The sequence below is a fragment of the Solanum dulcamara genome, chromosome 4, assembly GCF_947179165.1.
Source record: "Solanum dulcamara chromosome 4, daSolDulc1.2, whole genome shotgun sequence".
NCBI lineage: Eukaryota > Viridiplantae > Streptophyta > Magnoliopsida > Solanales > Solanaceae > Solanum > Solanum dulcamara.
In genome coordinates this window covers 7,687,161-7,712,500 of record NC_077240.1, presented here as the reverse complement: position 1 = coordinate 7,712,500, position 25,340 = coordinate 7,687,161, and the positions used below count along the sequence as shown (strand labels likewise).

Sequence of the window (25,340 nt, the reverse complement as noted above, 5' to 3'; positions counted from 1 at the left end):
TGTTTGTGCCACGTGTCAGTGTGTTGCATTAGTGGACCCCACAGTAAATTCCTGCAAAATTTCTCTATACTTTCCTTCTTCCTCACGAGACGTTTGTGTCCTTTCTTCCTCAGTCTCTCTCAACAAATTCTCATAATTTTCCTTATTAAATTTCCAATTTTTTCTTAAGAATTTATTTAGTTATAAAAGAAAAAGAATTAGGTATATTCCAAGATTTATTTTTTTTAATTTTAAAAAATATATCTGAAACTTAATTACTCTTTGATGGTCCTTCACAATCTCTCAGATCCGAACATTACTCGATTTGTAGGTTCGGACTAACCCATTTTGATTTTTTTTAATTTTTTTTTTTGTATTTCTTTGCTTTTCTTGTTGTATTTACTGTGTGATTTGAATTGAAATCACTTGCTTTTTTAGCAAAAAAAAGTAACAGCAGCAAGTTTGGAAAAGCAATCCTCGGAATTGGAGTTTCTTGCGTTAAGATTCATCATCTCTTCTGTACATTTTCTCTCTATACAGTATTTGGTTTTGTTATTCTCTTTTAAATTACATTAATTTCGCTTACATTCTTGATTTTTTTTTATAATGTGGGTTGGTGTTAGGTGAAGGTCCATATTCTGGGATGGGATTCTTGTTTTAGGTTGTTTATGCGAATTTTTCTGACCCCATTTGGATCCTAAAGCTTACTAGTCTTTCTTTGAGGTTCCGATCCATTTTTTTTTATCAAGAAGGCCGGTAGAATATATTGCTGTATTGATTGGGATTTGAGGTTGGGGGTTAATTTGGAGTCTCTTGTGATTTGAGAGAAATGCTGGTTGGGATTCATCTAAATGCCAGAGACACTGAGTGAAAATGGATTTAATTTTGTGTTAGGAATAGGATCTTGTGGGGAGTGTGTCGATTCCTATTTAGAAAGAGGGAGCTTAAAATTTGGATACCATGGGCTGTGTTTGCTCAAAGGGGGTTTCTGTTAAAAGGAATGGCAGGAAACGAACTAAGGAGAAAGAAAAAAATAAATCTTCATCTAAAAGACTTATTGCATCTGATAAGGAGGAGGATGTTTTGGTAGAAGTTGATAATGGTGGCAATGATGCGACAACGAGGCTTATATCAAAAGAACCTATTGAGAAAAGTGCAGGTTCCACCCCACCTGCTTGGGATGAGGGAGAGAAGAAGCCTATAGTTTTTGAGAAACCTGAAGTGCCAAAGGTGCAAAGACTGGAAGCAACAAATGCCACCGAGGTTGCAGGACCACCGCAGATAAATAGAATATTCAGTGTTCGGAATGGAGTTGACGGTGCACAAGTTGTTGCTGGATGGCCATCATGGCTGACAAATGTGGCAGGTGAAGCTATCAAAGGCTGGGTTCCTCGGAAGGGAGATTCATTTGAGAAGTTGGATAAGGTGAATCTGAAGCTGTTATGTGCACTTGTTGTTAAAAAATAGTATAAAGTTAATGAATTTGCAATTTTCTTACACAATTGCGGTTATTATGTAAGAGAAGTTTCATTTCGCTTCCAAATAAGAATTAGTGATACTCATTAATATAGCTGCTTTTCTTTCCTGCATTTTTTTTCCCATTCTAATTGATTGTTATTTATAAACAATGCAGATTGGCCAAGGTACATACAGCTGTGTGTACCGAGCCAAAGACCTGGAAACTGGAAAGATTGTTGCAATGAAGAAAGTACGATTTATCAACATGGATCCAGAGAGTGTTCGTTTTATGGCTAGGGAAATTTTAATACTTCGCAGACTAGATCATCCAAATGTTATGAAGCTCGAAGGTCTTGTGACCTCTCGCGTCTCAGGCAATCTGTATCTTGTCTTTGAATACATGGAACATGACCTTGCAGGTCTTGCAGCATCACCAGCTGTCAAATTTACTGAATCTCAGGTGTGTTCTTCTGTTTGCAGTCTGAAGCACTTAGATATCTTATCAACTGGAGGCAGTGGTTGATGTTATCTATATAATAAACATTACTTGCAATAAGATATAATTACTTGAAATTTTAACAATGGATGTGCCAACTTATGGATATTAGACCTGATCTAGCACTGGTGCAAATTGCAAAATAATCTATTGTGCTAGAGTTCTATCTCAGTTAAAACCGTCTCCAACGTCTGTTTTTGTTCTAGGGAGTATGGTTCAGCTTTCTGGTGAGTGTGTTGTAATGATCAATGCTTCAAATTTGGAGAGAGACAGCTAGATATTTGTTTCAGAATACTGAAAGGATCAATTATGCATGGCATTCATTCTGGTTCTAAAGATGCTAAGTTAAGACCTGATGGAATGATGAAAAGTCTTCGCTTTCTTTCTTGTCACTTTTTTCACTTTTCCATGTCTACAACAACATACCCAGTGTAATCCTACACGTGGGGTCTTGGGAGGGTGTTGTGTACGCAGACCTTAAAATGTCTCAGATGAAATATATTTAGGGAAGAAAAAGGGGAAACACATCTTTTCTTATACAGTTCAAAATATGCATGATTCAATTACGTGGATATGTGCCTGATTTGTATTTTAAGCCCTCCATATAAAGATTCCATCTTTTAAGCACAGGTGAGAAGCTATTTGAGTTGTGTTAAATGATGAATCTTGGTATTAGTGGAGGACAATTTCTTTTGATAATTGTAACATTCTATATATTAACAGGTATACTATACCAAACTGTATAGTCCCCCAAAGTTAGACAGTTACAAAATAGAAGCCTGTCATCCTATGATACTTCTTTACATCATGTATAGAGAACATCAAAAATCTTCTGTTTGTACTACATTTCTGTTTACACTAAAAATAATACAGAGCTAGGCAATTCATCTTCAGCTTCTGAATGCTATACTGCTTGCCCTCAAAGCACCTCTAATTTCTCTCTTTCCATATAGTCCACCAAATACATGCTGGGACAATCTTCTATCTCTCCTTCTGATTGGACAAATACCCTTCTCTCCCCCAACCGTCAAGAAACCCCTTGGTGTTTCCTGGCATCACCCACCTTAGTCCTCTCAGGTTGATGAAAATTCTCCAGATTTGTTGTGTCCATTTGCATTGTAAAAAGAGATGGTTGGTTGACTCTGCCTGTTCCCCACACAAATCTAGAACATAAGTGAAATTCCTTGCTTTTCAACTTTTCTTGTGTCAATACTGCTTCATTAGCCACCAGCCAAGAGAAGCAGGCTACTTTCAGTGGAGGGCAATTTTAGATGGCTATAATATTTGGTCTATAGACTAAAGGCAGAAAGGCCTGAGAGAAGTGGCTTGATGTTGCTCCTTCCTCTTTCGTCACATGAGGAATAAATGGGAGAAGGGTTGGGGAGAAGAATCTTGAAGAAGAGCATGTTGATCACCAAAATTGTCTTAGTTTGTCTGACCTTTCTTGTTTATATTTTTATTGTTATGTGTGGTGGTTGCAAATATGCTGCCCTCTTTTGTCTCTAAGAATATGTGTAATCTTGCAGATTAAATGTTACATGCAACAGCTTCTTCGTGGACTTGAACACTGCCATAGTCGTGGTGTCCTTCACCGTGACATCAAGGGTTCAAATCTTCTGATCGACAATAGTGGTAATCTCAAGATTGGCGATTTTGGGCTAGCAACTCTTTACCAAACCAATCAAAGGCAGCCTCTAACAAGTCGTGTAGTTACTTTGTGGTATCGTCCTCCCGAGCTTTTGCTTGGTGCTACAGACTATGGAGTGGCTGTAGATTTATGGAGTTCTGGTTGCATTGTCGCTGAATTGTTTGCAGGAAAACCTATAATGCCAGGAAGAACTGAGGTATGGCTGAAGTCACTGTTTTTTTTTTGTTTTTGTTTTTATGACAAGGGAAATCCGCAGCCGAATCCATTGGGTGCGCACAGGGGTAAAACCCCCGCTCCTATGAAATAGCTCGCAAATCACATAGGAGAGGTAACCCGCATTAGGGAAGTCCGGTGCGACGAGCTCAACCCAGAAGGCAAAACCTTTGCTTTCGCTGGCAAGGGGTTTCTAACTTGGGACCTCCAACATGGAAGTCCCAAGCGCAAACCACTGGGCCACCCCGAAGGGTCTGAAGTCACTGTTTTTGTTTCGTGTATTTGGTTATAAATAAGAATAGACTGATATATCTTCTCTTGTTAATAAACCTATGCACATTTTAGGACGAGGAAAGTTCATACTGAACCTTCAATCTACCATTTATCTTTGTAAAAGTGATACCTTTGAAGAACATCAACATTGTATTTTCTATCCTCATCGGGAATATGTTTTCCACGTGTGTCCTTGGTTGTTAAGTTTCTAAAGGAGGTAAAGTGGTCTGCAATATCGCTGAATCGAGTGTTCAATATGGGTTATAATGGTTGCCACATGTTACCATATCGTTTATAAACAATAAAGAATTTTCTTAACTTTTGCTCTTTAGTTCCAGCCACTTGAGTGTATCATACAATTGTTAGTCTAGCAGCAACTTCCTTTAGATGAATGTTGTTTTCGCCTTTGAGCACCTTGGGAACTTAATCATATTATGCTTGCAAGCTACTCATACAAAATGCACCAGTCAAATTTTATCAAAGAAAGAAATGCATTAGTCACTTCTTCACTCTGCCAACTTTGTTGGACACCATTCCACGTTTAACCAAACAAAAGGTGCATTTCTCTCTATTATAGCTTATCATTTCTCTTGGTGCATGCATTATCATTGTACGCATATCCGATGTGCATTTACAAATGCGTTCCAGAAAAGGGGTGTGGGTGGGCTTGGGATTAGACAGGTTTCCTGACCAGCATGCCTTGTCGATCAGGAAATGACCATTCAATAATGACTCATTGGATAAACTGTTATGCAGGTGGAACAGCTACATAAGATCTTTAAACTTTGTGGTTCACCATCCGAAGAATACTGGAAGAAATCAAAATTGCCACATGCAACGATCTTTAAACCTCAACAGCCATATAAGTGCTGTCTCGCCAACACATTCAAGGACTTCCCTCCATCAGCTTTAGTACTTTTGGATTCTCTCCTGGCTTTTGAACCTGAGTATCGAGGTTCTGCTACTTTGGCACTTCAAAATGAGGTAAACCCTAGTTTCTAGATGGTGAATAGCTTGTTTTATCTTCTCAGAGAGCTTTTTATTTCCTCAAATCAGGAAGTCAATTCATTCAGACGTCTTTTTCCATATTAACAATCTTCTCCCTCTCTGGGAACGCAAGATCTTGTCTTCATTGTATTGTATCGCTTCTATGCATATGCTAGTAAAATGTTGTATGATGCAGCTCTGGATACGAATCATGTGGTTATAGATATCTGAAAATTAAGCACAGTGAAGAAGTTTCTAGTGGTTGGTGCTTTGATTTACTGCTTATGGTGTTTCACCCTCTTTATTTCTTTATACTGTTTATATATTATACTGTTTGGGTTCTCTGTTCCAGTTCTTCACAACAAAGCCTCTTCCTTGTGATCCATCATCTTTACCCAAGTACCCTCCAAGCAAGGAATTCGACGCGAAGATGAGAGATGAGGAAGCAAGAAGGTACTCATTTCTGATTTTTCTCCTTTTCTTAATACAAATAGATTGATTGACATACAATTTCTTTTAATTACTTGTGCTTTATTTATCTGATCTTGTCCTTGAGGATGTTTTGTTGCATTTTTGTTGATTCTTCTCTACCTTTTATGTAAATCTAGAGTGCTGGAATTTTCCCATTAATCAATAAAGATATTACTTCATCTCGAGAAAAAGTAGGTTGTCTTGTTGCATATTTAGTGTATTGAGGTCTTGGCATCTCTTAGATATTATGAAAAAAGGTCTGGTAACTTTTTCTTCGCCCAAGCAAAGGCATCCAGCTTGCATTTTGCAGTCATGGTCCTGCAGGTGTTCATCATTCCACCCTAGTTTTTGACCTTCATTAACCAAATCAAAGAGCTTTATGTTATTCAGTTGATTCAACAACTTTTAACGTGTTATTGTTAACCAATACCGTGTTCTGACTTGTCAAATAGTTTCAGTTCAAGCACTTCTCTTGAACTGAAGACCTACTTCTGTTCTCATTGAACTGGAGATTGTTTGCCTACATTTTCACTTAATTGAGCAATGTTCTGATTTTAGGCAAAGAGGTGGAGGTACCAAAGGATCTGGCCTTGAATCTAATAGAAAGACTGCAAAACAGTCAAAAGCAGTACCAGCTCCTGACGCTAATGCTGAGTTACCAGCATCCATACAGGTTTTTTTTTTCCTTGCACACCAATAACATATTTTAGCTTTTCTTTATCTACACTATGTTCACCTTTAAGCTGAGTGTAAGATTTGCATATAATCTGGATTTTTATGGCATGTAGAAGTGGAAACAGCAGTTAAATCCCACAAGCGTTAGTGAGAAGTATAATCATGAAGAAGATGGCGGTTCTGGTTTCCCTTTTGATCCCAGCAGAGGATCTTTATATAATGGCCATTCATCACAAGTCAGTGATTCTGGAAATTCCATAAACACAAATACCAATGGACTTGGCCCTCTTATGAGTTCTCAACGAGCATTTGATTCTTCAATATTTGGAGAATTAAGTGCACACAAGTCCTTCAGACCTCACGGTGCTGCAGCGCATTTGTCCAGGTTCTCCAATTCAGTTGCAGCTCATGGTAGTTCAAGATTTGATATGAGCAGGGAGGTCAGTACCCACTCACAGTGGCCTGAAGAGCACACTACTGGGAAGTATAACCAGCTTAATGATTCTGATTCATCCTACTCTCTTTTGGGGAAAGACTCTTCCAATAAGAAGGACAAACATGCAACAGGAAAGGAGTCTGCGGTGGTAAGGAACTTCAAATTTGCTTTACGTCTTCACTGTTTTGGCCCACTGTTAGTAGTGGATTAAGGTTGAAAACCTGCACCACACCGAAAAATTAAGAAAAATGAAGAAGAAATATACTCACAAAAAGGAGCTTCCATTTTCCGCTTTGGCTGAAGAAAGAAAAGGAGAGAGACATATCACAAGTTCTACTTAGTATAGTGCCTAACTTATTTATTTTTTGTTTGCTGTAGGGTTATATTCCAAAGAAGAACCGAATCCACTACTCTGGACCTTTGATGCCACCCGGTGGAAACATTGACGAAATGCTGAAAGAGCATGAGAAACAAATTCAGCAGGCTGTCCGTAAAGCCCGTATTGACAGAAATAAGATAAAAAAGGAACACATTGACAATGGGCAAACAGAATCGCTCTTAAACTATACGACCAATGGTCGGTGACTTGTAGAGGAGCAAGAAGATGCAACCTTTTGATGCATTACAGAACTCTAGCCAATGGTAGAGCTTCATGGATCAAGGAAGCAACAATAAATCCTAACCTACAAAAATCGCCGCAGCAAGAGAGAAAGCTTTACTCACATGGAACTCTCAAGTCTTTTTTGCCCATACTAAAAGTAGTACTTAGCAGAATGCACAGTATACAGTTCCAGAATCATATTCTAACCTCCTCTTGTAACGGCCCTTAGAATGAAAAGAGAGCAATTCTTTTGATATTGTATTATGAGGGTAATTCTTTTGATGGTGTATGTGTTGGGAAGTATTGTTGTACAGTCATACATTGGTCAGTTCTTCATGTAAAGGATAAGCTTTTTTCCCCAATTTTGTAGGGATTTTAGAACCTCAAGCCAGTATCTGGCCTTGGAATATTACACAGATACATCAATATGATGGTAGGATCTAACATTTAGTATCAAATTATCTGTTTTATATATTCTTCTCTAACATTTACCCACTCTAGTAGGGATCGGTTATAAGAATCTTGTGCATTTACCCACTCTATTCGAGTTCATTTCATTCAAATACAAAATCATATATTAAAGTTACACTAAACGAAATCCACTTGAGTTGTTCAAGATTCAATTACATGTATTAGCATTCTTATTTATGATAGTGCAAAACCTATTTTAACCCGATAACTAGAAAACCTTTTATAATCCTACTACACATAAATTTATAAAAAAACTGTTGAATATAATTTCTAAACAATTTAGGTTTCCAACTCCACCTTTCAATTAGTCTTCAACTGCTATAAAAATTACTTTGAGAGTAATTGTTGTACTACAAAAGTCCCATGCAGAGAGAGAGTTGTATTCTACTGATAAAACATTAGCAAATTGCAATTAGTTTGGTGAAAGGATTCCACCATTATAGTTCTTCCATAAAGCTCTTTTTTGCCCCATAACAAATTGACATTCCTCTTAATATGAACAAACTCCATCACAATCAAGTAGATCTCTCTCTACCAAATTACCTCTTCATATCTACCAGCAACTACATTGCTTCATCCAGAATTTTCTTATCTTACATCAAAATCTTCAATAAATATCTCTTTGCCTCCTAGCTTTTAAACAAAACTTGTAACAACTCCCAAGTCAAGCATGAGGCCTAAAACACATAGTTCACTTAGCCTAAAGCTTCTTCTCATATGTGTTTTCATAGCTTTCTTACTTCTCTTTGTGTTGAGATCAACATTAACATCATCCAGTGTAACTACGTCATCATCAAGTAGTACTTGTTCATCACCAAAATGTAACAAAATCCCATCATCAGTAGCAAAATCACTCATTCACTACACAACCTCAGCCATCACTCCACAACAAATACAGAAAGAGATATTAGTAACATCCAAGATTCTAGACAAGAAATCACCTTGCAACTTCCTTGTATTTGGTCTTGGACATGATAGCCTGATGTGGCACACACTCAACTATGGAGGACGAACGATTTTCCTCGAAGAAGACGAGGCATGGATACAACAAATCAAGAAGAGATTTCCCATGTTAGAATCCTACCATGTTACATATGATAGTAAAGTGAATCAAGCAAATGTTTTAATACAAGCAGGGAAAGGAACAGAGTGTACAACTATAGCTGATCCTAGATATTCAATGTGTCAACTTGCCTTAAAGGGTCTGCCTAGTGAAATATATGACATAAAATGGGATTTAATCATGGTGGATGCACCAACAGGGTACTATGAGGATGCACCAGGGAGAATGACAGCAATTTATACAGCAGGAATGATGGCAAGGAACAGAGAAGATGGAGAGACACATGTGTTTGTGCATGATGTGAATAGGGATGTTGAAGACAATTTTTCTAGGGAATTTTTGTGTGATGGATATATGAAGAAACAAGTTGGGAGGTTAAGGCATTTTACAATTCCTAGTCATAAGAGCAACTTGGATATGCCATTTTGCCCCTAGATTTTCTTGATTTTTTTTTTGGTCCATGTTGCTCGTACTCTTGAAAATGTCAGTGGATGATTGTTAGATCCTCCAAAAGTAGTGCATTTTTGAAGGATCCAATGTATGTGCAACTACATTTTTGGGGAAATCGAGCAACATAGTTTTTTGTTTAGTTTATGTGTTCATTTTTTGAGGGATGTGTGATTGGGAAGATCCTCATGATGGATCAATGAGGATATTGTTTTTTGAGAGAGGAGAGTAAAGCAATAATACCAATAAATTGGGAATGTTATGATATGAGGTATAATAGAGAGACATATGAAGCTATGGCTACTTTTTCATGGATTGTGTTTGGTACGATATAAGTTATTTTTTATGATTTTTTTTTTAAAGATGTTCAATCTATGTTTGTTTGTGAGGAGATTCTTTAAAAGAAAAAGGAATAATAACAATATTAATTATAGTGGCTTTGTGAAAATTTCGTGTATTAGAGATTAATAATAATATATCGGAATTGAAGTAGTTGATATGACATTAAAAGTTAAGATAGTTATAAGAGAAAATGACATCCTGCCATAGTAAAGAAGTCATTTCTCCTTGGGTAACCAACCAACAAAAAATAATTCTCATTATAATTTTTTCTCAAAAATAACTTTAGTTATATCAAACGCACCTTAATTTATTTATCATTTAAGAGAGTTTCTCTTTATCAGTCATGCATAATGACTTTTCTCTGTGTTAAAAAAACTAGGGAAAAGGAGAACGTGATGTATTTCAATATTTGTTTGGATTGAAATAGTGTACATGAAGAAGAAAATACTGTTTATTTCATTTTAGATAAATTATTTATATATATTAAGTGAATTCTTTTTCAGTACTATTGCAAAATTTGAATTAAAAAAAATACTAGATTCTACTGTACCTATAATCGAAATAATAGTTTCACCCTTGTACATTTAAAATCCTTATGAAATTTGAATCACATCGCTAACTTTTTGAATATACTTTTACTTGTGTATCTAAATTAGCCTCTAGAACTTTGCTCAGTAGTAAGAGCATAATGTACGATTAGTTAGACATAAGTTTTTATTTTTTATAACTGTTGAATTTTGATCAATTTGTACGCATCTCAATTTATTTTACGAGATACCTGCTATCTTCCATCAACAACAAGTATCATGTTACTTTGTATACCAAGACTTAGATGAATGAAAAGAACATAATATAATTTTGACACTAAAATTAAACTGAAGTAGGGTAAAAACGTGGGTCCATTACTCACTCCATTTTAAACCGTGTGTCAATGACCTTAAAAACTTCTCAATATAAAGGAACGATATGGTTTAAATTATCATAAATGTCTAAACTATTTATGAAAATAATTAATAAAATTCTTATTCAATTTTTTTTCTTTCAAAATTCAACAAAAGTCAGCTAATTAAACGATACACTCTATTTTTTTAATTTTTTTTAAAAAAGTAGTCCTTGTGACTTAGGAAAGGGATTGAATTTGATCATTCTAAATGATTGGAGGAAGAATATTCATAGTTGGATAGAGTCTGGGCAAGTAATGATATTTCCTAATGAAGCTTAGAGTACAAGACAAATATCCCTTTCTAAGTGACTACTTTAATAATTTACATAATGTTGACAAGATACCAAATTAAAATAAATATATAGTTAGCCTATCAAATCATTTTTCGAAATAAAATGAATTAAATTGTTGCAACAAATTGGAGGTGTAATAGTCATGGCCAACCTATCCATTGCCAATTGAGTAAAATAATGTGTTCTATCGCATGGATGACCAAACAAAAATATGTTGTTTGGATTTGGCTTTCTTCTTTTTTCTTTGGAATTTTTTTTAAAAAATGTTTGGGAAATTGTTTAGAATATTCGTGTTAGTTCTTCTAAAGAATCGTTTTTATCTTTTCATCAAGAAGTATTTTAATTGGAATTTTGAAAAAATAGTGCATTTTGAATATAAACATAATTGTTATCATCATTTTTCATACACTTTTCAATCCAAAGTTGAGTGTCGATCATTTCCTTTTGGAGACTGATGTAACATAAATAACTCAAACTTTAAACTTTGTATAAGTTTGTAATAAGTTTGATTAGTATTAAGAATTAAGTAATATATATTCTAACGAAACTAGTGTTTTGAGCTTGTGATTTTTATATTGGAGGTTTCTGAAATCATTTATCAGCGAAAACAAGGGATTGTTGGAGCTCGTCGCATCGGACTTGTCTAGTGCTGGTTACCTCTCTTGTATGATTTGGGAGAGATTGCAAAGCCTATTAGTCTTATTATTCCACATTTGCATAGAGTAAATTCACTAAAAGTGTAAAACACACAAATAGAAATCTGAGAATCTTAATTATTGAATTAGCAATAAAATGAACGCAAACATACCCTAACTTGTTGAAATAGAAAAACAGTTCTTGATAGAACTTCAACTTCAAAAACATAATTAAATTTTATATTACTAATAACACACCTAATTTAAGACCCTAGGAAATCGTTTGGTGTGAGGTATAGAGTTTAACAATTTCAAAATAAAATGTAAGATTATTTTATTTTATGTTTGATTAAAAATATTAGATAGTCTTTAAATTATTTATTCTACTATTAAAATAAATTATCTCATATATATAATAAAATGATTTATTCTAAAATAATTTACTTCATAATAATTAATTTCGAAATAATATGTCGTGAACCAAAGACAGGCGAAATAAATTGAGAAGTGGTATAAGGGAATGAATTGACAGGTAGGTAATCATTTTGGAGTATTAATAAAAGGGAAAATAAAATCCAAAGAGTCGATTAATAAAGACATACACGGGAAGAGAAATTATCTCAGAAAGAAAACTTTTTGTTCTGGTAGCCGAAGCAAACATGAGCAATGAATAGTACGATATTCAGCGATATTCATGCGAATTTTTTTCCATAATTTTTCATTTTTATTACTGATTTTCGTTTCTTTGATTGCAGCGATTACTTGTTCAAACTGTTGTTAATCGGCGATTCTTCTGTCGGCAAATCCTGTCTTCTTCTCAGATTCGCCGTATGTTCATCTATTTAACTTTGATCTCCTATGTTTACAGTTTATTTGTATGTGTGAATGAACGGTTTGTGTTGTATAATGATTAATGCGTATGTTATTGTTCGATTTTCTTCGTTAGGGTATGAAATGCCGGTGCCTTTTTTAAGGATAATAATGATGTATTGCTTTGTGGATATAATTATGTTGTTTTGGTTGATTATGTTTTAGGATGATTCGTATGTTGACAGTTACATTAGCACCATTGGAGTTGATTTCGTAAGTGTTTATGTCACTTATCGTTCTAAATTATGTTTTTAATCGAAGTTTTGGAGTGATTTTTGGATTGTTATTTGTAGAAAATTAGGACTGTGGAGCAGGATGGAAAGACAATCAAGCTGCAAATTGTAAGTATAACTGATTGTTGCATTTTAGTTAACATGATTGCTTTCAAGTCTAAGTTAGACTTATAGTATTGAGCTTATGTTTAAGCTACTCTGTAGTTTTACAGGTCATTTTAACCATACACTTTTATCATTTGAATTGGATAGATCTCAAGGCATTCATTTCTGAGCTTCAAGCCTTAAGAACTTTCAGAGGCTTCTGGTCATGTTATTGCTTTCCTTATGCCTCTGTTCGCTACTGAAATACTATCTTTTTATTTATAAAGCAAAATGAAAAATCAGAATCATTCTAACGATTAAAAAAAAATATGCGATTTCATTTATATGTTAGCTTTTGTCGAGTCTCATACTCCATGGCATGGATGTCTTTGATTGAATGGAGACAAATAGATAGGTGTGCAGTGAGAGTGTTCGTAAAACACTTGGTATCCGAGCTCGACCCAAGCAATGCCCAAAAGTCCCATGAATTTCTTGGTCGGACCAACCCAACTGTTTTCTCTTTCTAAGTTTCTTTGGACCCTTTGACTCAAAAATAGTTTGCCTCGTGTTAGACTTTTTAGATCTGTGTCTGTTTTGATAAGAAAGTAATTCTTCGATTCTCTTCTCGTTAACAAGTACGTGTACAAGATTTTTTTTCTTTTTTGAATCAAGATTTAGAGAAGATATGGGTAAAGAAAGGGTGATCAAATTGGATCTGAGTCAAAAGGTGAAAGGAAAAAGGGTGTCATTCTGGTGGAGAAAAGGGAAAACTGATTGGTTAGCCTTTCTCTTTTGCCTTTTCCAGGTTGCAGAGTCTGGTAGGGTAGTCTGCTGCCACGTTGTGTTTGTAACGTTCTTTTGTATCTTATGACATGGATGCCAGAGATATAATTGATGTTATTCAATAAGTTGAGTTGTATTATTTTGCTATTCTTTGATGCAGTGTTTTTTCTTTCTTGATGGTTAGTGTGTTGGTGAGTTTCAGGCTAGTGCAATAAAATCTGCAGTTACCATCATTTGATTAATTGATACTGTGTGCTAACCGCTAAAACTAAAATATTGAAGGTTAGGTAGAGAATCAATCTTTTGATTAGCACAATCATATATCCACTTTACCTCTTTTTAGTGATATCAGTGTTGGGAAGCTGGCATTTGCTCAAAAGCATACTGACTAAATTGATCAACTGCTCTTTGATGCTTACTCTATCCTAATTTACAATTATAACGCCACACCACCTTCTTTTTTGCAGTGGGATACCGCTGGTCAGGAACGGTTCCGGACTATAACAAGCAGTTACTATCGGGGAGCACATGGGATTATTGTGAGATATTACATACATTGATTAGAACTTCCTCTGGCCACAAATATTAGAACAATACTTTAAATTTGAATTCATCACCTCTCCCTAGCACATCTCATTTTGTCTGCAGCTTTTGGCTATTCGTGTATTGGTTATGATACTTTTTCTTGCATCCCTAATGCCTCAGAATTTGAATCTCTTAAAATACGACCTACATATTCATATCTTCTCTAATTATATCTTTACAAGGTTAGGGTATTCTGTCAATCACCCACTCTATGATCCCTGTTGTGTCAATTCTGAACCACAACTAGGTTTATCTCAAGTTTTACTGAAGGTAACTGGTAGTTTGTGTTGGCTTTGAGGTGTAATTAATTGACATTCACTCTTCTTTCCTAGTTAATATTGATATTGATATTACTGCTGCCACCCATATTATGTCACGGAGTTTGACCTTCCCAGACTTAAACAACTGTGAGGAGATTAACACATCAGAAAAACAAATATACTTGCAAAATTTTGTCCCTCTGAACCCATTGTATACCTTTTTTTCCCTTTTGGGTTCTTTATCCTGACAATTTTTTAATAGCTCATTCTCTCACCTCTTCTTGTTATGACCATGCGTTGCAGGACTAACAACTAACAAGTCCTTAATCACTTTTAAATATATAATGGAATTTTTGGAGGGTAGAATTGGAAAAGAAGAAAAGCTAGTAGCTCAAAAGAAAGGTTTCGAAGTTCTTGAGATGGGCCAAAAAGGAAAGAGTATCATATTAAGTAAGATGGAGGAGTGATACATTCTACTTTGTCCCATTATGTTTTCGAAAAGCAGAGGGTGTTAAAACTGAGTTATAATTTTTTTTTAATGTTAATTGTGTATCTTCTTTTTTCGGGGGTTTGGAGGAGCTGGTGTGGTTTGTACAATATTAAAATATTTTCTTAGTTTGCATGCCATGCTTTTCTGTAATACACACCATCCTCAAATAAGTGTGCCAGCAGATAGATGTTCGAGATTCATGAATCAGGGCACCCCTAGTTGTAAAGCTTTTGTTGCTTTCTTTTCTTGTCTCCTTTAGCTTAGTGTCATGGTCTTTTAAACATTCTGGTTAAAGAAAAATGGTCATGTGGCTTCCTTTGTTCTTGAAGTGTTCTTCTTTGTGATTAAATTATGGTAGATTGTTTATGATGTAACTGAAATGGAGAGCTTCAACAATGTCAAGCAATGGCTGAATGAAATCGACAGATATGCAAATGAGAGTGTTTGCAAGCTTCTGGTGGGAAACAAATGCGATTTGGTAGAAAACAAGGTCGTGGACACACAGACGGGAAAGGTATTTTGTGTTGCCTCTTTAACAAAAAAACATTATGTTTCATTTGCATTTGTACTGGTCAAGCCTAGTTTACTGGTACTATTACACCATTATACTTGCCTTGCTTACAAATGCTGATAATCATCTTTCCTTTTTTTAAAAGAAATTATATATAGTTATTCTAACAATTCTCTCGTATACTTTTCATTTAATTCCTCCCTTAAACTCAAGCGATGTGCAACAAACGTATTAATTCTTTACCATACTCAAGTAGGGTTTTTGCTTTCCGTATAAACATCTAGACTATAGTGTCTTTTGGATTTAAAAAGGTACCACCTGCTTTGGTGTTTATTTTCTCAATGAAGATGTTGGACAAATCTTCGAAAAGAAGTGATCAGACTGAAAAAGTAAAAAATTGTAAATTCACTTATGCTACGTTTTCTTTGTAGTAGGCTTATGTGATCCACCAGCATTTACTCTAACCTCCGTTCTTGTGGCGTACTTATTTGCCTCATGAAAACCAAGTGTCACTGAAGCTAGCCATACTTCTGTTTGATCTGTGTCCTCAACATACCTGAGTATCTGAAATATCTGGCTAGGTGCACAAAGTTGCAGATTCCTCTTGGTATCCATGATTGCTCGTGGTACTTGGGCAGTGAAACCAGTTAGGTGTAAAATATAGTTATTTTCGGGGTTGAGCAGAAGAGTGGGAGGGAGCACTATAACTTAGTTCACGTGGGCTAATAAACAACCTAGAAAGTAGTCATAAGTTTGTCTTTGTGAACCTTGAGAGCATAGGCTTTGTGCAGGTAATGCGTGGTCTATAATCAGGTTGTTATATGTGATTATAATAGTCTCCATTTATTGGTTTAGGATAGTGACATAATGAAACATGTGATTATAATAGTCTTCAAATCATTCTAACAAATATTGAAACTTGACCACATGGATGAAATTCTTAGCCATATGACTTAATTATCAGTTGTGTCATATTCCCAGTTAAAGCAATAATGTATTTGTAACATCACTTTAAATTTATTCAGGCTTTGGCAGATGAGCTAGGCATCCCTTTCCTTGAGACGAGTGCAAAAGACTCCATCAATGTGGAGCAGGCTTTCTTAACAATGGCTGGAGAGATCAAGAAAAAGTAAGTGGGCTAATATTTCCTTCCACGTTTTATTTCTGCAAAATGTGTAGTCACTTCATTTCCCCCCATAATTTGTTGATTCTGTTTCTGATTTGGGTAGTGAATACTGAACACTGATACATTTCAATATGGTCGGGCTGCTGCTGCTATTTTTTTCTATGAACTAGTTACTATATATTAATGGAATTAACTGATGTGAACAATGTTGGTAACAAGTAAAAGTTCTCTTCCACCTCGAACCACATCTTTTAGCAGTTTGTAGTTAAGTCTACATATCATTCAAGAGCTGAACCAATTTTTTTGTTTTGCAGAATGGGTAACCAACCGGCTGGGGCCAAGAGGACAGGTAGCACTGTTCAAATCAAGGGACAACCAATTGAGCAGAAGGGCAACTGTTGTGGTTAACTGCTCTGATTTTGCATTGCTGTATTCCTCTGTTCCAATTGCAAAATGTCGAACAGATTGTAACTAAAACATATGTTTACTAGAACTAGAATGTCCTGTGAATCTTCCCGTTAGTGGAAATACATTTCCAACTTTGCTTCAGGTGCATGTAACAAGTAACAACTACTGTTTGATGCCATTAGGATCTTGGATTAATAACTTGATGAGAATTAGTTAACAAGGTACTGGAGATGAGATGAAATTAAAATATGCTTGTATAACATTATCACTAGAACAAATTAAAATAATCAGCTGAGTAGACTAGAACTGAACACTAGGTTCTCCAGCCCAAACCCAATTCGACGGATGCATCATATATATCACATGAGTTTTGAGTAAATTTTTCTAATAAAAGTTTGTTTTGGTGTGAGATGGAAGAGATTATAAGCAAACGCTTCTGTGTTATTACCTCCCCATTTAGTGTGCCAATAGGTTTTACCCTAGATATCTGAAGGGAAATCGCTGGATTCAAAAGGGCATTCGGATACATTATACATATCTTTAGTATAATTTACTTTCTTAAATTTTGGTTCTAAGTTAAACTAAAACGAATTGAAACGAAGGGAGTAATTGCTAGTATGTCATTTGAAATAATTGGTCGCATTCTTAAATGAGTCATAGTATAGCAAGACTTTTAACATGTATTGCACATGTACCTTACTAATGATGAAAATGGGTATCAGATTTGACAAAAATATAGAAGGGAAAAAAAAGGAGAAGAAACAGTACAAATTATCACTAATAGAAGGAACAACTTAGAGGCTTAAAAGTCTAATGACCATTTCTATGCAGAGCAACATGCCTTCTTGGGGGCAGGCTCCTCTGCCCCAACAACAAGAGTCTTCCCTTCTCTGATGTTAGCAGTTGCTGGTTCCTCTGAAGAAAGTGGCTTCTTACTGATTATCCGATAAATTTCTGAAAGAATTGTCTGGAAAGACTTCTCTACATTTGTTGCCTCCAATGCAGATGTTTCAATGAAAGAAAGGCCCTCTTTTTCAGCAAAGCTTTGAGCATCCTCAGTAGCAACTGCTCTGAGATGCTTCAGATCGGTTTTGTTTCCAATGAGCATAATCACAATGTTCGAATCTGCATGGTCCCTCAGTTCCTTCAACCACCGGCTAACATTCTCAAAGGTAGTGGGTTTTGTCACATCATATACCAGAAGAGCCCCAAGAGCACCCCTATAGTAAGCACTTGTAATGGCTCTGTATCTCTCCTGTCCAGCCGTGTCCCAGATCTGAGCCTTGATGGTCCTTCCCTCAACCTAGACACATCAGAATTGAGCAACAAAGATGTTACTACAACATAAATTCTACAATTAACAAAATCTGTAGAAGCAACATGTACACAAGTGTTATTCAATGGAGTACGGCAAAGTGAATCTTTATTGGATTATCACAAAAGACTAGACTCATGGCATCTCTTAAAGATAAAATGCACTACTTTGGTCCTCCAGATTCATGTTTGACCTCAGTGAACCTGGAAGATGCCTGTTACTCCTATTTGGAAAACAAGTTGCTCAGGTAATGGAGACAAACTACCTCTGACTATTTGAATGTCATCTTTTCATCTTGTCTTGTTAGAAAAAGGTAAGATTAAAAGATGACATGCAAATAGTATAAGGTAGTTGTTTGATTAAGAGGTTCACAGTTTTTATTCTTGAAATAAGAACCCCAAAACTTCGGCATAAAAAGCCTTGGCATAATCACAATAGGTTCCCTAGAGCTTGAAACTTGAAATAAACAACTGGATCAAAACCAAGCAAGTGATCATGCAACAACTTTTGCTTTAACCATGAAAACTTTTATTCTTTCATTGTCAGGGATTATATCTTTCTGTATCAAAGGGTTACAAAATATCGGAGCTTTCGTTACAGTAGAATTCCATTAGATCAGGATATGTTATTTAGACAATTGCAACATCTAGCATCTTGAGTCATTTTGTTACACAGAGAATTAACTATAGCATTGGTTGGGAGGACGGGGGAAATCCGTTCAATAGAACAAAAACACAATTTAATAAGGGTCATTTTGCCAAGTGAAAAGGCCAACTAGAAGTACTTCTGGCCAGATTGCACTTTATGTCTCCTTTACCTCTTTGAACCCTTCATGTCTATTTTACTAACAAGGTTTTTATACAGTTCACCAAGATAACACCAACCACAGATCAGGAATGTATCTCTCACAGTCTCACTCAAATGTCTGAATTGAGGATTTTCAAGACAATGAAACCATTCACAACTTTGATAACAATGGACAAACACAAGGTATTCATTTCATTTCATCAGTAAATATCTTCTCTTCTTCTTTCCTTTCCTTGCACTTACTTCCAATCAAAACTACACAAAGGGCCACATGAGAAAATTGGACCAGGGGGTGAATTAAAAACCAGAAGGAATTATTCTGAGATTTTCCTAACATGGACTTCCAAGCATATAAGTATATCCTGCTTATAGAAGGTTTGAATTAATAAACGTAGATAATAAGTATAAACTTTTTAGAGAATATAATGCCAAATAAATCTCGGAAAGAACATAAAAATTGTTGGCATATTCAAGAGGAATAGTAACTTCTAATGGCCAACAGAAAAGGGAAGTGAAAAGTAGATCCAAGGATGCTTGGATTTTACTATCAGCATAGCAAAGAGACCATAGAATATATAAAGCCAGTTCTTTTCTATTCACTTTATTTAAAAGAAAATAATAAACCTAATTTTATCCGCACTTAGTTTATGTATTTCATACTATGACAATGCATAAAACTTACACAGTGTCCTTCCTTAACCTAGAAATGAAGAAACAAAATAAGAACCAAGCACTGCAAGGGTTGCATAGATCTGGAAAGGCCATGTGACCCTGGTCTCAAGGATCCCATAAAATAAATATGGTATACACCCATATCCCATCCCATACCCTAACTCCATGCCACCAAACAAGGAAGTCAGTTCTGGAAACAAAGCATTTATTAATATTAATGAACCTAACACATCAACATGCCCAGAAATATAAGATCAACGCGATCACAGTAATAATAATACTAGCAATCCCCATTAAACTCAACAAAGAAGCACATTGACTCTTATGGTACAATTGAATTTGTTATGAGGTCAAGCACACGCGTATCGATTTAAGTCCTTAGATTAGTGTATTAGCATTTAATACATACAGTTCTGACACTTAATGCATCAATTTGTCACTTAATGCAAACATCGGGTTAATCAACACGTATACACAAATGCATTATTCAAAATCGCGCGCTTGAGGAAATGAACAAAGGGAAAAAAAACAAAGGACGAGGAGAAGAAGAGAGACCTGGAGAGTACGAGTGGCGAATTCAACACCGATAGTGGATTTGGACTCTAAAAGGAACTCATTTCTGGTGAATCGAGAAAGCAAGTTGGATTTGCCGACGCCTGAATCGCCGATTAATACAACCTTGAACAAGTAATCGTACTCCTCTTCCGCTCTTCTCGCCATTTCCTCGCCCTGTTGAATCGCTCCTTCTACCGATTCAGATTTAATCCTCAGATTCGGATCGATTTCTCTCTCTCTCTGAATGATTGAAGATCGTTGATGATGATGACAACGAAGCGTGACGGAAACGGAGAATTTTCTTATGACGCAAATGCCCCTAAATTCATGTGATTTAATTACGAATTTGCCCTTTGGAGCAGTGCGAGATTTCAAAGATGATGTGCTTTTCAAATTTTGACTTCCCAAATTTACGCTTTTTTGAATTTCCAATTCTTTCAACCGCATTTCTTTACCGAAGGAAAACAGTCCACGGCGCAAATTACATAAAAGATGTAAATTGTATTAGATAAATTTAATATAACGAATTCAATTAAAAAAGTATTGACAAATAATTAATTTTTGACTTTTATTATGGGATAGTATCTGCTGCATCAATAAAATTACTATGATGATATAGGTTAAGACTTCTCGTTTTAATAGAAATAAAATGATCAAAGATGTAAAAATAAATACGTATAAATTGAAATTAAAATGCAGACATACTTTATTACATTTTAAACATTAAATTTACAAAAGCCCGTATGAATCTAAAATTCTATAGTTAAAAAATATACTACGATAAAATTTATGCGGAGAGAAATATTAATGTAATCTTTTTAATCTTTCTAAATAGTTATCGTGTTATTCTATTGGACGGAGTAAGTAATTTTCAAATGTTTTCATGGATTATTTTTTTTACAACAACAAATATTGAAACTTGACCATATGGATGAAACTAAAAGAGTTCGGCTTTGTTCTTTACAATAACAACAACAAAATCATCTAATTTCATAAATGAGGTCTGAAAAAGATGAGATGTACACTGATTTTATTTTATTTATATGAAATAAAAAAGTTGTTTTCAATAGATCTGCTCAGTTTGTTCTTTATGATCATGTAATGTAATTAGTGCTAATTGAGAAAGAAATTATTGATTGAACTCTTAAAAGTCAAACTTACAAATAAAACCTTAATTACAACACAAGAAGACCATACAGTGTTTTCATCAAATGTACACACAACTCTACATGATTCTTTACATAACCATGTGAACTTATTTATAATACAATACACTTCTCAACATAGACACAACACAAACATGATCATTTTTCATAACCATGTGAATAATTAGGAAGCAACTTCAAGAGATGAGTAATCAGTGTAACCAATAACTGGATCATTAGTGTAGAAAGTGCTCCTATTAGACTTGTTAAGTGGAGCATTAACCTCAAAACGCTTTGGTAAATCTGGATTAGCCAAGAACATACGTCCAAATGAGATCAAATCTGCATAATTCTCATTTATGGCATTGTCCCCATCAGATTTATTATAACCACCAGAAGCAATAAGTGTCCCTTTAAAAGCCTTTCTAATGGGAACAAGGCCTTTAGCTGCTTCTCTTGGCTCAGTAATATGAAGATAGAGAACACCATTTTTGCTTAGTGCATTTGCCATGTAAGTTGCTATTGCTTCTGGATTTGAGTCTTTTGCATCACAATCTGAATAAGGAGACAGTTTCACACCGATTTTTTCTGCTCCGATTTCATCGATCACTGCTTCTACTATTTTCAGGGCAAGTTGACAACGGTCTTCAGTACTTGCACCAATACTGAATTGATCCATTAAATAACCACTTGCGGCGTTGATCTCAATTCCATCAAATCCTGTATCTTCATGAGAAACTTGTTAATTAAGTTACCAGATGATTGGAAAATGAATTAGGTGTATGAAATTGTCACATACTCCAACATAGTGTCAGAGCAAACAAAGATCGAGCGGTTTACCAGCATTAATTGCATTACGGGCGGCAATCCTGAAATCATTGAGAATGCAAGGAATTTCATCAGATTTCAAATGCTGAGGCATTGGTTTCTCAAAAACTTGTCCATCAGCATGCCCTGCACGTTAAAAAAAACAAAAAAACAGAATGACAGAAACTGATTAATAAATAGACAAATGTTTTAATACAAACTATATACAATTATGTTGTTCTGATTTTTTGAAAATATTATTGCAACTGTACTTAGATACTTCAAAAGTGCACTAATTTTAAAGGATCCAACATTTACGAGTCCGAGCAACAGAATAAAAGTTTAATGTGCAATATATGAAATTGTAAGTAAGTCTTTACTTGTAGCCGCCGAAAAATAGAGCACTAATAGTAGGGACAGACATGCGGCCTGAATGCCAAATTTGACAAAAGAAGACGCCTCCTTTCTCATGAACACTCTTCACTACTGGTTTCCATGATTCCCCTTAGAGCTGTTCACAGTTTTGATTAAAATCAAAATCAAATCCAAAATTTAATCAAATCGAATAAAAAAATCGATATTTGGTTTAGTTTGATTTAAATTTAAAAAATCGATAATATTTAGTTTGGTTATGATTATAGTAAAAAATAACTGAATAAATAACCGAACTAAATCGATAATTATATACATAAAATTTATAATTATTTATATGTATAATATTAGTTTTTCATAAATAATTAAAGATATTTTATACCTTTTAATTATTAATTTAAGATGGTCGAAGTACTTTTGATTATATTATGGATTTTCTAGTTAGTTTAGTTTAAATATGTAATTTTTTTCATTTTAATGGACAAAGTTGTTTGTATTTTGAAACCTCTGTTTGACTTATTCTTTTAAATCTAAAGCGTTGCAAGTTTGATCCACCTGATTTGCCATCAGCATGTCTTTTCCTCAATATGCAGCAAAGTTCGCCCTTGTGGGCCGTGAGGAAAAAAGAGCTTCATAAGAAATTTGAAAAATGTAGAGAAAGAATATTTGAATTGTTCTGGCTGGTCATAAACCGAAAAACCAAACCAAACCGACAATAACCAAACCGATGGTTATTATTTTACTTGGTTTGATTATGGTTTTAAACATTTAAAAACCGATTAAATTAATTTCGTTATAATTTTAATCAATAACCGACCTAAATCGAATCATGAACACCCCTACTTCCACTTGCTTCTCACTCCATATTCCAGGCATGTTTGGGCACCTTTAATAATATTCAATTTACAAAAAAGTAAGACACGTTACCCGTTACAATAGACAAAAGTGACTTGATGGTACAAAACGCGATCCCTTATAACGGCTTTGTTAATAACCTAAGAGTGTTTGGTACGAAGGAAAATATTTTTTAGAAAATATTTTTTAATTTTTTCATGATTGGTTGGCTTAAATGTTTTGAAAAATATTTTTCAAATCAACTAATTTTCTTCAAATTTAAAGTAAATGACTTCTATCCAAAAATTAAGGAAGACATTTTTCAAAATTCTCCTCCAAATTCAAATTACAATATTTTTTTCTTACCTCATTCCTACCACGACCCCCCTCCCCCCAAAAAATTAAAATCTCTTTTTTTAAAAAAATGAAAAATTTATTTTTGAAAAATATTTAACATTTTGAAATTATTATTTTTTACCCCATCCCTACTCCGACGATCCTACCCCTAAAAAAATTTAAAAATTTATTTTTTTTGGAAAATATTTCAAAATTTAAAATATTATTTTTTACCTCACTCCACCCCTCCCCCTACCGGCCCCCACTCCACCAAACCGAGGCCCCTCCCCACCCACCCCACACACCGCACCACAAAAATATTTTCAAAATTTTTATTTTTGAAAAATATTTTAAATTTTGAAAGTTTTATTTTATTACCTCACCCCGTATTCTGACCCCCCCCCACCCCCCCACCCCATCCCCCACACACAAAAAAAATAAAAATTTATTTATTCAAATATTGAAAATTTCATTTTTTTTTTCACCCTACCCCGACCCCATCCCACCAGTCCCCCCCCTCCACACACAAAAAAAAATTACCCCCCCCCCCCCGACACACCCACCCACACAAAAAAAAATTAAAAATTTATTTTTGAAAAATATTTCAAATTTTGAAAACATTTCCCTGCATTCCAAACACACCCTAAAGTCATTTAATTTACCGTTGAGAAATATCGGAAGCAGCAACAGCTTCAGAAATGAGAAGGCCCCCATTAGTAGCCCTTTGAGCATAATATTCAGTAGCATGTGTCTGCTGTGGAATATTGTTGTGTGCTCAGTTCCTTGTTAGTGCTGGAAAAACTATTCTGCAATATATTCAAGAGTCATAATATCTTATGTTAAGAGTCTTCAACATCTACTATATATAAACATGAAAAAAAAAGTATACATATTTTTTTTTAGTGTTTGATCGGTGAATATAAAGTATCTTTCAGAAAAAAAACATATATACCAAAAATTGGAGGGTGTTTTGATGAAATTTTTGAATACGAGAGGTTGATAATAATGTCTAAATGTAATTGAAGCAAGCAATATGAAGTTCAAAAGTAAGATATTTGTGCGAAAAATGACCGTATTCAGGGAATCTATTTTGTTCATCTTTTGATGCATACCAAACATAAAAATGTCTTTCTGATGAAAACTATTTTTTCCCTGTAATACTGATCGATGAGAGAGGTCAAATCTCCCCAAGTTGTAAGGAGTAAAGAGAGGGCTGATGCTTTGCATCCATCTTCAAAAGTCTTTTCAATTCTGTTTCTCTTCTTTTGTGTGCTTAGGCAAAGTCAGAAAATACTTCAATATATAGACAAACTAATTGAATGAGTATCTTCACTAATAAGCAACTAATATTTTTAAAATCACTAAACAGCATGAACCATTAATCATTGACAGTATTAAAACTAACTTAATTCCATATAATCTAATTATATAGGGTAGTTACCATTAACATAATTAAGAATTTCGAAAATAAAGGAAATTAAAATAAAACTTTTTGGTCAATGAATAAAACAATATGCAATTTGCATGTTATAATATGGAATAGTTATCATTTTCGGCCATTGACTAAAGAAGCCATTGCGTATTTACACATTAGAATTAAAGAAGTTTCGAAAAACGAGAATCTAAAATAAAATTATTGGTCAAATGAATAAAATGACTTGCTCTATAAATAAAAAAATAAAAAAATAGGCAACTTGAAAATGAATGTGTGGTCAA

General features: G+C 34.7%; 4 protein-coding genes and 1 pseudogene across 5 annotated transcripts; 3 read left to right on the top strand and 2 right to left on the bottom strand.

Annotated features, from left to right (window-relative positions):
* The first annotated feature begins 162 nt into the window (after positions 1-162).
* Positions 163-7,709, top strand: LOC129885915 (probable serine/threonine-protein kinase At1g09600). Of its 2 annotated transcripts, XM_055960393.1 has the most exons (9): positions 163-310; positions 418-1,404; positions 1,613-1,897; positions 3,460-3,777; positions 4,824-5,051; positions 5,407-5,507; positions 6,084-6,198; positions 6,314-6,784; positions 7,015-7,709. In XM_055960393.1, the coding sequence occupies exons 2-9, from the start codon at positions 940-942 to the stop codon at positions 7,219-7,221; spliced, it is 2,190 nt and encodes a 729-aa protein (XP_055816368.1). In that variant the 5' UTR covers positions 163-310; positions 418-939; the 3' UTR covers positions 7,222-7,709. The 2 variants fall into 2 exon arrangements, with proteins under 2 accessions (XP_055816368.1, XP_055816367.1); XM_055960392.1 differs by having other exon boundaries at positions 179-1,404.
* A 388-nt stretch (positions 7,710-8,097) lies between these two features.
* On the top strand, positions 8,098-9,531 carry LOC129885916 (glucuronoxylan 4-O-methyltransferase 1). The gene has a single exon (XM_055960394.1). It carries the CDS (start codon positions 8,379-8,381, stop codon positions 9,204-9,206), a length of 828 nt encoding a protein of 275 aa, XP_055816369.1. The 5' UTR covers positions 8,098-8,378; the 3' UTR covers positions 9,207-9,531.
* A 2,429-nt stretch (positions 9,532-11,960) lies between these two features.
* On the top strand, positions 11,961-16,922 carry LOC129885914 (ras-related protein RABD1). The gene is made up of 8 exons (XM_055960391.1): positions 11,961-12,104; positions 12,187-12,259; positions 12,467-12,514; positions 12,595-12,642; positions 13,869-13,940; positions 15,095-15,250; positions 16,273-16,376; positions 16,688-16,922. The coding sequence occupies exons 1-8, from the start codon at positions 12,091-12,093 to the stop codon at positions 16,779-16,781; spliced, it is 609 nt and encodes a 202-aa protein (XP_055816366.1). The 5' UTR covers positions 11,961-12,090; the 3' UTR covers positions 16,782-16,922.
* A 530-nt stretch (positions 16,923-17,452) lies between these two features.
* On the bottom strand, positions 17,453-20,420 carry LOC129885913 (ras-related protein RABA2a). Its single transcript, XM_055960389.1, has 2 exons — positions 20,131-20,420; positions 17,453-18,084 (listed from the first exon to the last, which is right to left on the bottom strand). The coding sequence occupies exons 1-2, from the start codon at positions 20,293-20,295 to the stop codon at positions 17,605-17,607; spliced, it is 645 nt and encodes a 214-aa protein (XP_055816364.1). The 5' UTR covers positions 20,296-20,420; the 3' UTR covers positions 17,453-17,604.
* Positions 20,421-21,459: 1,039 nt separating this feature from the next.
* On the bottom strand, positions 21,460-24,851 carry LOC129888016 (12-oxophytodienoate reductase-like protein; annotated as a pseudogene).
* Between the last annotated feature and the right edge of the window lie 489 nt (positions 24,852-25,340).